This window comes from Salvelinus alpinus, chromosome 8 (genome assembly GCF_045679555.1).
Source record: "Salvelinus alpinus chromosome 8, SLU_Salpinus.1, whole genome shotgun sequence".
Lineage (NCBI taxonomy): Eukaryota > Metazoa > Chordata > Actinopteri > Salmoniformes > Salmonidae > Salvelinus > Salvelinus alpinus.
Window position 1 is genome coordinate 15,829,784 of NC_092093.1, and position 16,517 is coordinate 15,846,300.

Here is a 16,517-nt window from a genome sequence, read left to right on the forward strand (position 1 = left end):
CACAATACCTCATAATGATGAAGCAAAAACAAGGTTTTGAAATTTTTACAAATGTATTAAACATAAAAACCTTATTTACGTAAGTATTCAGACCCTTTTCTATGAGACTCGAAATTGAGCTCAGGTGCATCCTGTTTCCATTGATCATCCTTGAGATGTTTCTACAACTTGATTGGAGTCCACCTGTGGTAAATTCAATTGACTGGACATGATTTGGAAAGGCACACACCTGTCTATATAAGGCCCCACAGTTGACAGTGCATGTCAGAGCAAAAACCAAGACATGAGGTCGAAGGGATTTTCTGTAGAGCTCAGAGACAGGATTGTGTCGAGGCACAGATCTGGGGAAGCGTACCAAAAAATGTCTGCAGCATTGAAGGTCCCCAAGAACACAGTTGCCTCCATCATTCTTAAATGGAAGAAGTTTGGACCGCCCAACCAAACTGAACATTCAGGGGAGAAGGGCCTTGGTCAGGGAGGTGACTAAGAATCCGATGGTCACTCTGACAGAGCCCCAGAGTTCCTCTGTGGAGATGGGAGAACCTTCCAGAAGGACAAACATCTGTGCGGCATTCCAACTGTAACGGCGTTCCTCCTCCTCTTCATCCGAAGAGGAGGAGCAGGGATTAAACCAAAATGCAGCGTCTTGATATGACATGATTTATTTTAAGTAAAGACAAAAACACGAACTTCACTTGAAACTAAACAAAACAACAAACGGAGTAGACGAACCTGAACATAAGAACTTACATAACACGATGAACTCACGAACAGGAAAATGACTACACAAAACGACGAACGAACGAAACAGTCCCGTATGGTGCAAACAAACACAGACACAGGAGACAACCACCCACGACAAACAAATTGAAAACACCTACCTTAATATGATTCTCAATCAGAGGAGATGAAAACCACCTGCCTCTAATTGAGAACCATATCAGGTACCCAAAACCAACATAGAAACAGAAAACATAGACTGCCCACCCAAACTCACGTCCTGACCAACTAACACATACAAAAACTAACAGAAAACAGGTCAGGAACGTGACACCAACAATCAGACCTTTATGGTAGAGTGGCCAGACGGAAGCCACTCCTCAGTAAAAGGCACATGACAGCCCGCTTGGAGTTTGCCAAAGGCCCCTAAAGACTCTCAGACCATGAGAAACAAGATTCTCTGGTCTGATAAAACCAAGATTGAACTTTTTGGCCTAAATGCCAAGCCTCACGTCTGGAGGAAACCTGGCACCATCCCTACAGTGAAGCATGGTGGTGGCAGCATCATGCTGTGGGGATGTTTTTCAGCGGCAGGCATGGAAGACTAGTCAGGATCGAGGGAAAGATGAACGGAGCAAAGTACAGAGAGATCCTTGATGAAAACCTGATCCAGAGCGCTCAGGCCCTCAGACTGTGGCAAAGGTTCACCTTCCAACAGGACAACAACCCTAAGCATACAGCCAAGACAACGCAGGAGTGGCTTCGTGGACAAGTCTCTGAATGTCCTTGAGTAGCCCAGCCAGAGTCTGGACTTAAACCCGATCTAACATCTCTGGAGAGACCTGAAAATAGCTGTGCAGCGACGCTCCCCATCCAACCTGACAGAGCTTGAGAGGATTTGCAGAGAAGAATGGGAGAAACTCCCCAAATACAGGTGTACCAAGCTTATAGTTTCATACCCAAGAAGACTCGAGGCTGCCAAAGGTGTTTCAACAAACTACTGAGTAAAGGGTCGGAATACTTATGTAAATGTGATATTTCAGTTTATTTTGTATAAATTTGCAAACATAAAAAAAAAATCTGTTTTTGCTTTGTCGTTATGGGGTATTGTGCGGTATTGTGAAAAAAAGGATTTAATCAATTTTAGAACAAGGCTGTAACGTAACAACATGTGGAAAAGGTCAAGGGGTCTGAATACTTTCCAAATGCAGTGTAATTTAAAAGTATGCATGAAGGTTTCTGTAATAGAATAAATGTGACAAAAATAAATGTAGACATTAATCAATTAATTTCTATAGCGTCCAAAAATATTTTTTACATTTGTGGGGAGTGCCAAGATGGAGGCATGGTGGCTACAACACAGCGCCCCCTATTTGTGATCTAGTGTATATGTAAATCATAGACACTAACATTACCAGTGACCCCCTATCGTTCAATAAAGCTAGTTAAATTAACGTTATTATTACCAACAATCTAAAGGTAGTCCTCAAGTGCAGGGATGGGATTTCTCCTGATTAATCTGGAATTTCTTATTTTCTGACATTTATCATCCATTCAAATAAAGCAACAGACCTATCCTCTAGCCAAAATCCTGATTTTGTTGATTTACTATGTTTTCCTGACTCCTGAATCACATTCTTGCAGATGAAAAGATGAGTGGAACCAGTCACCCAGATAGCACAGGTGACCCTAGCCCCATGGCTGACAACGTGCCCACAGATCGAGGTGCTGGAGGCCGGCGGGGCAGCAAGTTCCATCGATCTGGTAGTTGTGTCCAGGCTGTGCAGGAGACCATGAAGGAGAAGCAGGTCTGTTGGATGAATAGTCATGGAGGAATTAGAGTTGAGAACAAGAAGTGATGAGAACTTGTTCAATGAAGGTTCAGCTGCCCAGGCCTATGCGCTCACAAAGTCACAATTGTAGCTGCTATCACTTCATAGTATAATACATTGTTTTACTGTGGGCTGCTACAGTCCCACCTTACACTCTGTTTGCCTGATGTGCACAGTACACCACCCCATTTAGAGTAACGTTGACACTTTGTTCTTTCAGGCCAGGTACAAGGAATCAAGAGAAGCTCGAAAGAAGCTACTTACCCCTGGGCACAAATACATCTTTGAGATCTTGGCTGACAGGCTCTCCCTCGAACTACAAGCAGTAGAAGAGTTTGTTTTAGATGCTCCTTCTGTGAGTAGAACTGTAATTGATATTAATCCCAACAAGCTGTTGAGGTTCCCTATGAATTGTTGTTGTCTGGTCAAATTCTTTAACCTTTACCTGCTTGATGAAATACAAAGATCTGAGATATCTTGTAGACACTCTGCTTCCCCCCCACAGTTGGCACCATTTGATGATTTTTTTGCCAAAGGAGGAAGTAAAACCATCGCATTTGTCTACCAAGAGACAGAAGTCCCAGGAATAGGTGAATGAAGGATGATTACCTCTGTATTTCTTTATTACATAAAATGCGTACTATAGAGCCACAGTGGCACCAAGACATTATTGTTATTCATAGATTTTTGTGAAATAGATATGGAACATTTTATTGTCTGTTTATGTCACCTTTCACTCTGACCCAGACCTTTTAAATGGCGCAAGTTCAATTCAATTTTCTTTTCTTTTAGAGTGTGGACGCACCTTTCCTGGAACTGCAAAAGGAGCCATAATAATGAGACTATTTTTAGCCAATTTGTCTGAGACATGTCTGACAGGATTGTGCCCATTCTTTGTACGAACTAAAATTGACGTTCCTGTCAATATAAAAAACATACATGAGGTGAGATATTCTATGGAAGATCTACAGAAGGTAGAGACTTCTGAACTGAAGGACTAAGATTTTGTATTTTGTACATATAATCTATGATAGCCTCATAATAGGTTCATATTGAATACATAAGAATGCTCTAATCATGAGTTTTCTGACTGTTAATGTTTGGTCAATTTCCATTCCCTTTCTTTTTGTAGGAGATTTATTTTTCTATGTTGGATGCCGCTGAGGGTCTATTAAAAGGCACCAGGAATCTGTTGTCAAAGATTATGATGCCAGCTGTCTGTGCAACAGAAAACTGGGGTGCCTTGAATCAGTCGAAACATGGAGAGAAGGATAAACAAAACTTCAAAGACACAATCACCCGTTATATTCATTTCCTAGATGGTGAGAGAGTTACAATAATGAAACAAAATTGTGCACACACACTACTGTTCAAAAGTTTGGGGTCACTTAGAAATGTCCTTGTCTTTGAAAGAAAAGCAAAAAAAAATTGTCCATTAAAATAACAACAAATTGATCAGAAATACAGTGTAGACATTGTTAATGTTGTAAATGACTATTGTAGCTGGAAACGGCTGTTTTTTTAATGTACATAGTCGTACAGAGGCCCATTATCAGCAACCAAGAAATTGCCAAGAAACTGAAGATCTCGTACAACACTGTGTACAACTCCCTTCACAGAACAGCACAAACGGGCACTAACCAGAATAGAAGTCCTCAACTGGCAGCTTCATTAAATAGTACCCACAAAACACCAGTCGCAATGTCAACAGTGAAGAGGCGACTCCGGGATGCTGGCCTTCTAGGCAGAGTTGCAAAGAAAAAGCCATATCTCAGACTGGCCAATAAAAAGAAAAGATTAAGATGGACAAAAGAACAGACATCGGACAGAGGAACTCTGCCTAGAAGGCCAGCATCCCAGAGTCGCCTCTTCACTGTTGACGTTGAGAATGGTGTTTTGCGGGTATTATTTAAGGAAGCTGCCAGTTGAGGACTTGTGAGGCGTCTGTTTCTCAAACTAGACACTCTAATGTACTTGTCCTCTTACTCAGTTGTGCACCGGGGTCTCCCACTCCTTTCTATTCTGGTTAGAGCCAGTTTGCTCTATTCTGTGAAGGGAGTGGTACACAGCGTTATATGAGATCTTCAGTTTCTCTGCAATTTCTCACATGGAATAGCCTTAGTTTCTGAGAACAAGAATAGACTGTTCTTTGTTTCTGGCCATTTTGAGCCTGTAATCGAACCCACAAATGCTCAACTAGTCTAAAGAAGGCCAGTTTTATTGCTTCTTTAATCAGAACAACAGTTTTCAGCTGTGCTAACATTATTGCAAAAGGGTTTTCTAATGATCAGTTAGCCTTTTAAAATCATAAACTTGGATTAGCTAATACAACATGCCATTGGAACACAGGAGTGATGGTTGCTGATAATGGGCCTCGGTACGCCTATGTAGCTATTCCATTAAAAATCTGCCATTTCCAGCTACAATAGTTATTTACAACATTAACAATGTCTACACTGTGTTTCTGATCAATTTTATGTTATTTTAATAGACAAAAAGTTAGCTTTCCTTTCAAAAACAAGGACATTTCTAAGTGACCCCAAACTTTTGAACGGTAGTGTAGTAGGCCTACAGCATCATTCAATTATTGTTTTCTGCATGATTTTGAGCTGACAAGTTGAGTCAGTTTGTTAAACGTAGGCAACACTTTGATTTGTATGATGTACTGCAGGAATGCAAGCATGCATTGAAGGCACTGTTCAACTGAAGACGGCCTCAAACATTGAATTCTCCAGGCTGGTATCCTTTGAAGACGTAAAAGCAGCAGCAGCAGATGTTGACATGGTGCATCAACTCGAGGAAGCGTTGATGATGTGGTACAAACAGATTGAGCAGGTACGACATAGTATGACTGTCTATGTACTATGAACCTACACATACTGTAACACAGCACAAATGTGAAAAAATGTACTTACCGATCCATAGTACTTCAAGTCTTCTGTTCTTCAACTTTATTTCTATGACCCCCAGGTCCTTACAGAGAGTGATCAAATGAGGAAAGAAGCTGATGCCTCAGGACCTTTGACTGAGTTAGAGCACTGGAAGAGAATGTCGGCCAAGTTCAACTCTATCATTGAGCACATCAAGGGCCCCGAGTGCAAGGCCGTGGTCAATGTACTCAATATCAACCGCTCCAAGACTCTAAAGGTACTATCATCACTTGGCTGTCTTCCTGAAGTGGCAATGAAAATGAAATGTTTACCATTACATGCTCCAACAAAATGTTGACATGTTCCTGTTGTTGGTACTTATTATTTACTTTAGTTGTGGAGAGAGCTGGATGCCAGAATAACCGACTGTGCCAACGAGGCAAAGGATAATGTGAAATTCCTGTACACCCTCGAAAAAGTCTGCCAACCTCTCTACAACTGTGACCCGGTAAATAAGATGATTAATTAGTCTTCATTATTCTGATTTGAAAGGTTTTATTCTAATTGATTTCACAAGTGAACATGTTTGATTTCAGGTCACCATGGCCAAGAGCATTCAGAACCTTATCAATGCCATTCGAATGATCCACAGTGTCTCACAATATTACAATACATCTGAACGAATGACTTCACTCTTTATCAAAGTAAGTACTTTCTCTGTATTCCATCAGAGATAATAAAAAAGTTAATGGAATTATTAATTCTTAAACAAATTACCCACTTGGCTTTATCAACTATGGGAACTGACATGGAATTGAATTGGAGCACATGTATTTAAAGCTTGGTTGTTGTAATATTTGTCACTCAGGTCACAAATCAGATGGTTACAGCATGTAGAGCATACATTACTGACAACGGCACCTCCGGAATTTGGGAACAGGATACACAAGACATCATCAAAAAGATACAGGTGATTGATGATGGCATCAAAAATATGGTAAATTCTACCCCTGATTTACACTAGGTTTGAGTTTTGACCATTTTTGGGGGTTGATAGGACTGTATCTACTTGTTCCGGGAGTATCAGTCCTGCTTCCACAAGACAAAGAAACAAACCCTGGAGAGGCCTGGGGAGAAACCCTTTGAGGTGTCAGAGATGTACATCTTTGGCAAGTTTGAGGGTTTCTGCAAGAGACTGGAGAAGGTGTGTACCTCATTAATGCAGCCAACCTTTTCCATAAAAAAAACAGAAGGCCTGCTGCTATGCATTTGAGATTAATTTCTTTCTTGTTTTCAGATCACTCGGATGATCACAGCAGTAAAGACCTTCTCTGTCCTGGGACAGTCCACCATTGAGGGTATAGACACTCTGGCTTCCAAGTTCCAGAACATCTACTTGACCATGAAGAAGAAGCAGTATGACATCCTGGCCCCCAGAAAAGCAGAGTTTGAGGTGGACTTTGCAGAGTTCATGGTTCAGATAAGCAACCTCGAGGCATGTTTTATTCAACTTGGTTTGAGTAGATGAGTCTAAACTGCTTTGTTTTGTTTGTAGGCAAAGAAAAGCTCACAGCTCAACATGTTGTCAGAGTTCTAATTCCTAATTCTATGATGTTGTCGTCCTTTATCTTCTTTAGAACCAGCTCCAGATGTTCATGAATTCCTGTTTCTCCAAAATCCTCTCGTCTCAGCATGCCTTGTTTTTTCTGAAAAGGTAGAAAATATCACTCAAACAATTTTAATAAAAATAAGACCGGGTTCTCCCCAGGATTTTAGGGGGCAGTGCCCTACTTTCGACTCAGATATTTTTGAGTTTTTTTTAACACCTGTAACCGCCATTCCCTGCAATCTAGAGCCTTACATGATAGCAAATAAAGTATATACCAGCACCACTCTTATATTCTTTGGGTAGAGCCATGTAAGAGTAGTCTACCTCACAAATGGAATTAGCATGCTGGTATATTTAACATTTTCAGAACCAACTATGGAAATGTTACTTTGACATATATTTGTTATTGTCTGTAGATTTCAGAAGCTGAACATGCCCTGTCTAAAGACAGAAGTCTCAAGCACAGTTGGGCTTATTCTTCAGCACTACGTCTCAGAGCTGGAGTCTGTCAAGAAGGTATGTTTATAAATGTAATCCTTAGTCCTAAAAATTGTCAGATAGTCTATAGGCACAGACGCATTATGGATCAGACTTGAGCACAGTTGTTCTTTATCCATGCAGCTCTACCAGATTCACAGAGAGGACCCTCCATTGGCAAGGAACATGCCCCCTATAGCAGGCAAAGTCCTCTGGATCAGACAGCTCTACAGGAGCATACAGGAACCCATACACTACATCGAGGTAGGTTCAAACTTCACAACATGACCTGTAAGATTTCTCTTACAGTTTCAGAAATCTAAGAATTTAATCTACTGAGAAACAACACTAACTGTGAACACTTTCTATAGAAAAACTCAGAGATCCTGTCGAGTCCAGAGGGAAAGGACGTGGTGAGAATGTACAACCGGACTGCAGCTGTGTTTGTGGAGTTTGAGCTTCTCTATCACAGAGCCTGGATGAGGGAGGTCTCACAGCTCCAATACGGTCAGTAGCCTATCCATTTATCTGATCTGATCTGAATTCATTTATTTTTCTCATATTTCACAAAATATGCATGTCTTTCCCCTTCTTTGATAACAGCTTTACAAGCAACCTTATTAGTCCGCCACATGGACACAGGAAAACTACTTGTCAACTTCGATCCCAAAATCACGGAGATAGTGCGAGAGACAAAGTGCATGCTGAAGATGGGTCTGGAGGTTCCTGATCAGGCTCTGCGTCTGGTCAAGACAGAGTGGTCGATGAAAGCCAACAAACTTCGACTGGAGGTAATATCCTAGACAATGCAGAGTCACAGACATTAAATTAATTGATTAACCATATTGCCCAGATGTATTATTGCAGACTTTACTGTGCAACTACGAGGCCACCTGTGAGAAAATACCTGCAGTTTTCTACAACCTGATGGCATCCAAGATAAAAAATGTAAGAAAGTTAAAATGGTCTAAAATACAGTATGATCCCTTGAAGGAGAAATGGCACTGTTTGGAGACTAGCTAGTATTACCTCATAAAGTCATTTCTGTTGTTTGTGGTCACTTTAGGTCGAGTCTGTGCTTCGCCATGGCTTGGTGTTACTCAACTGGTCATCTCTCATCTTGGACAACTTCTTTCATAATGTTGACACCGCCATGTCTGAACTTAACCATCTCCTAAAGAAGGTACACTGAAAATACTGCTGTAATCATTGTGGAGCATTTAGTTCAAATGTAATACTTGTTGCTGAGTCGTGCGCTCTGCTTTGTGTTTATCTTCAGGTGCGAGACATCTGCGAGATGCACATTGATGCCGTCGTTCAAGACATCTCAGAGACTGTGCTGATCGATCTCCCAGAGGACAGGCCCTCGTCACTGCAAGTCCTCATCAGCACCAACGAGGTATGCCCATCTAATGGGCGGCAGGTAGCCTAGCATTTATGAGCATTGGGCCCGTAACCGAAAGGTTACTGGTTCGAATCCCCTAGCCAACTTGGTGAACAATCTGCTGATGTGGTCTTGGAGCAAGGCACTCAAATTATGTAAATGCAATGGGGAGACCTCAGTGTACAGTTTACTTTAGTTTATTGGACTTTCAACATTATTACAGGTTTTTAAAAACAGTTGTTACTTTGCTGTTATTATAACATAAATATTGAATAAATAAGACAAGGTTTTATAATTCCTAATCGTTAATTATAGCTTTAATCAGTTGCTATGACCGCCCCCTAAGCACTACCTGCTTGTCAGATTTCTTATTCTTACCATGAAATTGCTATGACTCTGTTTTGTAGAACCAGTCAAAGGAGTGGGCAGACATTTTGGACCACAAAAGCAGACATGTTGAAGAGGCAGTGAAGGAGCTGATTGAGATATTCAATACTATTTACGAGTCAAAAGAAGTCAAGAAACCTGTGGAAGTACCAATTGTTAAAGGTATTTCATGAAAAACCCTGTAAAGAACCAGAAACTCTTTAACATCTCATCCCATCAACATACTCATATATAAACATCCTCATCAAATTTAAATGTAACTCATTCTGTATTCCAGAGCGGAAGAATGTGGCATTCTCAGAAGAAGTTAACACCTCCATTGATGATGATCATAGTGATGACAAAGAATCTGAGAAAGAAGATGACTTTGAGAAGGTAAGTATCTTCCTGCACTGACTCCACCAAAATATACTGTACATTTGTGAGAACAGGACACTTCAATGCTTTAAACAACAATCCTGATCCTAGGAGTGCAAAGAGATGTACGCCTGGTTCAGCACAAAGCTACTTGACGCCTTGGTCAAAGCAACAAGGTTATCTCTGGACACTTTGAAAAGAAGAATCTTCGTTGCGACGTAAGTATGCATGAGTTGTCATATAGAGTATTATCCCTTGGTTTAGCTGAAAGAGATGCATTGCAGCCGTATAGTGCAAAATGTTGGCCTGATATTCTAATTTGGAGTGTAAAGATTTTTAAAGAGTCTTACTTCTCTGTTCAGCTTGTCAGCAAGAAAGGGACGTTTCAGCCAATCACAACCAAGCACAGAGGAGCTGGTGACTTTTATCAAATCCGAAGTCCACCTGACCATACCCAACGTGGTAAGTTCATTTTAGATTCAATTTGAAATAACAAGGTCCCAAATCAATGTTATATAATTACATTTTTACATTTTGCACCAGGTGATGGTGCCCAGTTTGGATGACATCCAGCAGGCCATCAACCGACTGGTCCACCTGGTGCTGGAGGTGAGCCGGGGAGTGGCCCGTTGGGGACAGGAGCACCACCATGAAGACAAGCGCAAGTCTGGCAGTAAGAATCAGCCACCATCTTATCTTACCACTAAACACATATTGTACATTTCTCCACTTGGGAAAATTCACTGTTAGAATTAGGAATCATACAACTTCCCAGGAAATCGAATACTCTATTTTGCAGAGTTCTTTGAATTGTGTTGACATTGATTACACAATGAGTATTGATGACATGAATGAGTATTTAACTTGAGTTATTTTCTCAGCAGGGAAGCTGAAGAACTTCTATCAGAGCGTAGCTGAACACAAGGACATTTGTAAGCTGGTGGTCCTCCTCACATCAGCAGTCAACTCTCTGAGGAAACCGGCCAGTGATGTTCTCAAGCAGTTCCATCCCTTCAAGGTGGTCTGGGCCGAGGACAGACAGATTAAGGTCAAGGTGTGTCAATGCAAGTTACAAACTTTTTTTCTAGTTACTATTTGCTTGTTTACTACTAAGTAAGTTGGCATGTAATATAATAATATAATATTTTGGTGGGTGCTGATATTTGTCCTATTTCACACATGTGCAAGTTTGTATTATACGCATGTGTGAACTGGAAACGTATTATTATTTTTTTTGTATATCCCAACTTCCTCTGAGACACCTTCAGAGATTGGGGTCACAGCCAGGGTCAGCCATTATCAACGTAGACCCTGGAGTAATTAGGGTTAAGTGTCTTGCTTAAGGGCACATAGACAGATTTGGGAATTCGAACAAGCAACCTTTCGGATACTGGCCCAACACTATAATCGCTAGGCTACCTGCCGCCCATATTCGGTGCAACTGTTTTTTGGTGTTTTTTTTCCTTCTCACTAACCTATGGAGTCTGAACTATTCTCTGAATAGGAGTTCATGGACAACAACCCCTACCTGACTCAGATCAAGTCTGAAATTCTGCACTATGTGGCATTCGAACAGGAGATTGATGAAATCAAGCCTACCATTATTTTGGGGTGCATTGAAATGTCAACAGGTATGGCGTTTATGAACTAGGCCTTTAACTTATGAAGGCTTAATGAAACCTTCATAAGCCCTTTATAAGGCCTACATACTGTAAATGCTTCACAAGTCTTTGATACTTTGTAAACCACAAATAATTAGCTAGCTATTTATTTTGTGATCATTTCCCTTTCTCGTAGCTCCGCTGAAGATGTCTCTGACAGTCGAGGCAAAGGCCTGGAAGAAGCTCTTGTGCAAGTACCTGAATGAGCAGTACAAAAAGAAAATGATGGAGATCATGACTTTCACTGGAGAACACCTGAAAAAGCTCTCCAGGCCTATCGCAGACCTGGAGGATGTGCGTTTCGCCATGGAAGCCCTGTCCAAAATACGAGACTCTGAGATCAAGATAGACATGACCCTGGGACCCATTGAGGTATAAGTCAAACTATGGCTTGTGATTTGTGGATTGCAATGGTAGAAGATTTCACAGGCACATTTGTTAAGTAATTTTCTCATACTATCTGTGATGTCTGCTAGGAAGCCTATGGGATTCTGAATAGATTTGAAGTGGAGGTGACCAAAGAGGAAGCGGAGGGGGTGGATACTCTCAGATACTCCTTCATCAAACTGCAGTCCAAAGCGGTCCGTTGTAATGGTTAACTACTATACATTTATCCTATGGAATAACTCATGTTTGCAACTCAGTTATAGATGTTTGACGAATTACCTACGGTATTATGGCGTCAAAATAACAATTTTGCTTCCCCAGAGATCAGTGCAAGACGAGCTGGTTCGTGTGCAGCCCAAGTTCAAACGGAACCTGTTGGAATCAGTCACCGTTTTCCAAAAGGATGTTGTGATGTTTACAGACCAGTATGAACTGGTAAAGAAGAAATACACACATTGTATTGTATTTATTTACTTCAGTTACCATACAGTGCATTCGGAAAGTATTCAGACCCCTTCCCTTTTCCCACATTTTCTTATGTTACAGCCTTATTCTAAAATGGAATGAAATAGTTTTTTAAATTATTTTAGCAGATGTATTAAAAATAAAAAACGGAAATACCTTATTTACATAAGTATTCAGACCCTTTACTATGAGACTTGAAATTGAGCTCAGGTGCATCCTGTTTCCATTGATCATCCTTGAGATGTTTCTACAACTTGATGTCCACCTATGGTAAATTTAATTGTTTGGACATGATTTGGATGCACACACCTGTCTAAATAAGGTCCCACAGTTGACAGTGCATGTCAAGCCATGACGTTGAAGGACAGAATTGTGTTGAAACACAGATCTGGGGAAGGGTACCAAAACATATCTGCAGCATTGAAGGTCTCCAAGAACACAGTGGCCTCCATCATTCTTAAATGGAAGAAGTTTGGAACCACCAAGTGCTGGCCACCCGGCCAAACTGAGAATTCGGGGGCGAAGGGCCTTGGTCAGGGAGGTGACCAAGAACCCGATGGTCACTCTGACAGAGCTCCAGAGTTCCTCTGTGGAGATGGGCTAACCACCCAGAAGGACAACCATCCAATCAAGTTGTAGAAACATCTCAAGGATGATCAATGGAAACAGGATGCATCTGAGTTCAATTTCGAGTCTCATAGCAAAGGGTCTGAATACTTATGTAAATATGGTATTTCTGTTTTTCATTGTTAATAAAAAAAAAAGTAAATTGAAAAACCAGTTTATGCTTTGCCATTATGGGATATTGCGTGTAGATTGATGAGGAAAATGTTCATTTAATACATTTTAGAATAAGGCTATAACGTAACAAAATGCTGAAAAAGTAAAGGGGTCTGAATAATTTCCGAATGCACTGTAGGTCATTCTTGGGGTCATTGTTTGTTGCAGGAAGGCCCAATGGTGCCTGGGATAATTCCCAACGAGGCCAGCACCAGGCTGCAGATCTGCCAGGTAACACTAACACACATATCACAACATCACACACACACGTCTTTCACATGACGCGTATAGACACACACAAAAGGGTTTTACAGCAAGTAATCTTCACAGATGTGTTGCATGCGTCATGGGTGTTTTTCCTCCATATTTTCAGGCCAGATTTGACGACCTGTGGAGGAAATTCATCACCTACTCGTCAGGAGAGCAGCTCTTTGGTTTACCAGTCACAGATTATGAGGCTCTGCAAAAAACACGGTACACTGTAATGGATGTTATTCACCATAGACTTACACTCAGTGGTTAGTTTATTAGGTACACCCATTTAGTACTGGGTCAGACCCCCCTTTGCCTCCAGAACAGCTTGAATTCATCAGAGCATGGAAATGTTCCTCAATTTGTATCAAGGGAACTAACTTGTGACAGGAGGAAAACATTCCCCACACCGTTACACCACCGCTACCAGCCAGTACCGTAGACAGGATGGGGCCATGGACTCCATGGACTCATGCTGCTTACGCCAAATTTTGACTCTGCCATCAGCATGACGCAACAGGAACCAGGATTCTTTAGACCCGGCAATGTTTTTCCACTCCTCAATTGTCCAGTGTTGGTGATCTCGTGCCCACTGGAGCCACTTCTTGTTTTTAGCTGATATGAGTTGAACCCGGTGTGGTCGTCTGCTGCAATAGCCCATCCGTGACAAGGACCGAGTTTTGCATTCCGAGATCCCGTTCTGCACACCACTGTTGTACTGCGCCCACCTGTTAGCTTACCCAATTCTTGCCATTCTTCTTCGAACTCTCATCAACGAGCTGTTTTCGCCCACAGGACTGCCGCTGATTGGATGTTTTTAGTTTGTCGCACCATTCTCTGTAAACCCTAGACACTGTCGTGTGTGAAAAACCAAGGAGGCCGGATGTTTCTGAGATACTAGAACTGGCGTGCCTGGCACAGACGATCATACCACTCTCAATGTTCAATCGAACAGTAACTGAATGCCTCAATGGATCTCTGCCTGCTGTATCTAGCACACCACGGCCACGTGACTCACTGTCTGGAGCTAACCATTTTCGTAAACTGGGTGGTGTACCTAATAAACTGGACACTGAGTGTATATACAGTACACCACATATACAGACATACTTATAGGTAATCTAGGTTTATATACAATACATCATTGGTTGCAACTTGTAGAACAATGATATCACTGAAATAATGAATGTCTATGATGTTCAACACTCCTTGTTTCATCAACAGTGTAGATAGATGACACGATAAAGATGATCCTATTTCTTTTTTCACCATAGAAAAGAGCTGAGTTTACTCCAGAAGTTGTATGGACTCTATGACACAGTGATGGCCAAAATTAGTGGATACTACGACATTCTGTGGACAGAGGTGGACATTGAGGCGATCAATGCAGAGCTTTTGGACTTCCAGAATAGGTACTGTACTTTTGCTGTCGTGTTATATTTCTGCTGATTCAGAATGACCTTGTTGTTTCCTTTCTGTATTCATTAGGGTGCAAAATTAAAATGAGTGTGTTTTATTGGACAGTACCTTCCTGTTTCCCTAATTTTTTTTTGTTTTTGTCTACAATTGTTGAGATGTAACAGATCGTTTGACCACTAGGTGTAAGAAGCTGCCCAAAGGCCTGAAGGACTGGCAGGCATTTTTGGACCTGAAGAAGAGGATCGACGACTTCAGCGAGTCCTGCCCCCTGCTGGAGATGATGGCCAACAAGGCCATGAAGCAGAGGCACTGGGACCGCATCACTGGCCTGACGGGCAAAAAGTTTGAGGTGGAGTCAGACACTTTCGCCCTGCAGAACATCATGGAGGCAAACCTGTTGAAATACAAGGAGGACATCGAGGTTAGTGTTATAATACACAATTCAGTTAAATATTTATTACAGGAAAATCCATGATGATGCATGTTTGCTTATATTTGTTATTTACAGGCTTAAAGCATGATTTAATCTTTGATGTAGTGTTTCTGTAGTGGTCTTCCCCACTGTTTGACATGTTAACTGTCATGTCTTGTTGTGCCACCTCAGGATATCTGCATCTCGGCGGTCAAGGAGAAGGACATCGAGGCCAAGCTGGCCCAGGTGGTGGATGTATGGTCCAGTCAGTCTCTGAGTTTCATGACCTTCAAGGGCCGAGGAGAGCTGATGCTGAAAGGTACAGAGACCTCTGAGATAGTCGCTACCATGGAGGACAGTTTGATGCTGCTGGGATCATTGCTGAGCAACAGGTATGAACAACTGACTTGGCTATAGATAATGACCTTCAGTTGATCAAAGTCAGGTTTTGTTGTTGGTAGAATGGTAATGCTGCCAGAATCTTACCTTGCCCTTATATCTTTGCATAGATACAATGCTCCATTCAAGAAAGACATTCAGAACTGGGTCTTCAAGCTGTCTACTTCATCTGACATTATTGAGCAGTGGCTTATCGTCCAGAACCTGTGGGTGTATTTGGAGGCTGTGTTCGTGGGAGGTGACATTGCCAAACAACTGCCACAGGTACTGCACAACTGCCCATCTGCAGATTAGCAAAACATTTGATTTATGCATCTTGATCATATAAAAGATCTCCACACTGTATGAACTCAGCTCTTGTCTAACAAAACATAAGGAATATTGCAAAATATTCAAACATACAGTCAAAAGCTTAGACACACCTACTCTTTAAAGGGTTTTTCTTTATTTTTTACTATTTTCTACATTGTAGAATAATAGTGAAGACATTAAAACTATGAAATAACACATATGGAATCATGTAGTAACCAAAAAAGTGTTACGCAAATCAAAATATATTTTCGATTTTCGATTCTTCAAAGTAGCCACCCTTTGCCTTGATGACAGCTTTGCAGAATCTTGGCATTCTCTCAACCAGCTTCATGAGGAATGCTTTTCCAACAGTCTCTAAGGAGTTCCCACATATGCTGAGCACTTGTTGGCTGCTTGTCCTTCACTCTGCGGTCCAACTCATCCCAAACCATCTCATCTGATGCAGCACCATCAATCTCCTTTCTTCTTGGTCAAATAGGCCTTACACAGCCTGGAAATGTGTTTTGGGTCATTGTCCTGTTGAAAAAAGAATTATAGTCCCACTAAGCGCAAACCAGATGGGATGGCGAGTCACTGCAGAATGCTGTGGTAGCCATGCTGGTTAAGTTTGCCTTGAATTCTAAATAAATCACTGACCATGTCACCAGCAAAGCACCCCAACACACCTCCTCCTCCATGCTTCACGGTGGGAACCACACATGCAGAGATCATCTGTTCACCTACTCTGCGTCTCACAAAGACACAGCGGTTGGAACCAAAAATCGCACTTTTGGACTCATCAGACCAAAGCACAT

The 16,517-nt window shown here is 41.5% G+C and overlaps 1 protein-coding gene across 1 annotated transcript in view; it reads left to right on the forward strand.

Moving 5' to 3' along the window:
- The first annotated feature begins 3,695 nt into the window (after positions 1-3,695).
- LOC139582632 (dynein axonemal heavy chain 8-like) overlaps positions 3,696-16,517 on the forward strand; it is a 53,132-nt gene continuing 40,310 nt past the window's right edge. Inside the window, exons 1-32 of the mRNA XM_071412796.1 lie at positions 3,696-3,874; positions 5,224-5,387; positions 5,523-5,699; positions 5,817-5,930; positions 6,019-6,126; positions 6,291-6,392; positions 6,480-6,626; positions 6,720-6,917; positions 7,060-7,136; positions 7,448-7,547; positions 7,653-7,772; positions 7,880-8,015; positions 8,112-8,299; positions 8,376-8,456; positions 8,575-8,691; positions 8,788-8,907; positions 9,300-9,441; positions 9,557-9,654; positions 9,748-9,854; positions 9,999-10,098; positions 10,180-10,309; positions 10,518-10,690; positions 11,141-11,267; positions 11,434-11,669; positions 11,774-11,878; positions 12,006-12,119; positions 13,098-13,160; positions 13,303-13,403; positions 14,456-14,593; positions 14,781-15,021; positions 15,205-15,404; positions 15,522-15,675. Of these exons, the coding sequence (XP_071268897.1) occupies positions 3,700-3,874; positions 5,224-5,387; positions 5,523-5,699; positions 5,817-5,930; positions 6,019-6,126; positions 6,291-6,392; positions 6,480-6,626; positions 6,720-6,917; positions 7,060-7,136; positions 7,448-7,547; positions 7,653-7,772; positions 7,880-8,015; positions 8,112-8,299; positions 8,376-8,456; positions 8,575-8,691; positions 8,788-8,907; positions 9,300-9,441; positions 9,557-9,654; positions 9,748-9,854; positions 9,999-10,098; positions 10,180-10,309; positions 10,518-10,690; positions 11,141-11,267; positions 11,434-11,669; positions 11,774-11,878; positions 12,006-12,119; positions 13,098-13,160; positions 13,303-13,403; positions 14,456-14,593; positions 14,781-15,021; positions 15,205-15,404; positions 15,522-15,675 (4,353 nt within the window). The 5' untranslated portion in view covers positions 3,696-3,699. The remainder of the gene's footprint in view (positions 3,875-5,223; positions 5,388-5,522; positions 5,700-5,816; positions 5,931-6,018; positions 6,127-6,290; positions 6,393-6,479; positions 6,627-6,719; positions 6,918-7,059; positions 7,137-7,447; positions 7,548-7,652; positions 7,773-7,879; positions 8,016-8,111; positions 8,300-8,375; positions 8,457-8,574; positions 8,692-8,787; positions 8,908-9,299; positions 9,442-9,556; positions 9,655-9,747; positions 9,855-9,998; positions 10,099-10,179; positions 10,310-10,517; positions 10,691-11,140; positions 11,268-11,433; positions 11,670-11,773; positions 11,879-12,005; positions 12,120-13,097; positions 13,161-13,302; positions 13,404-14,455; positions 14,594-14,780; positions 15,022-15,204; positions 15,405-15,521; positions 15,676-16,517) is intronic.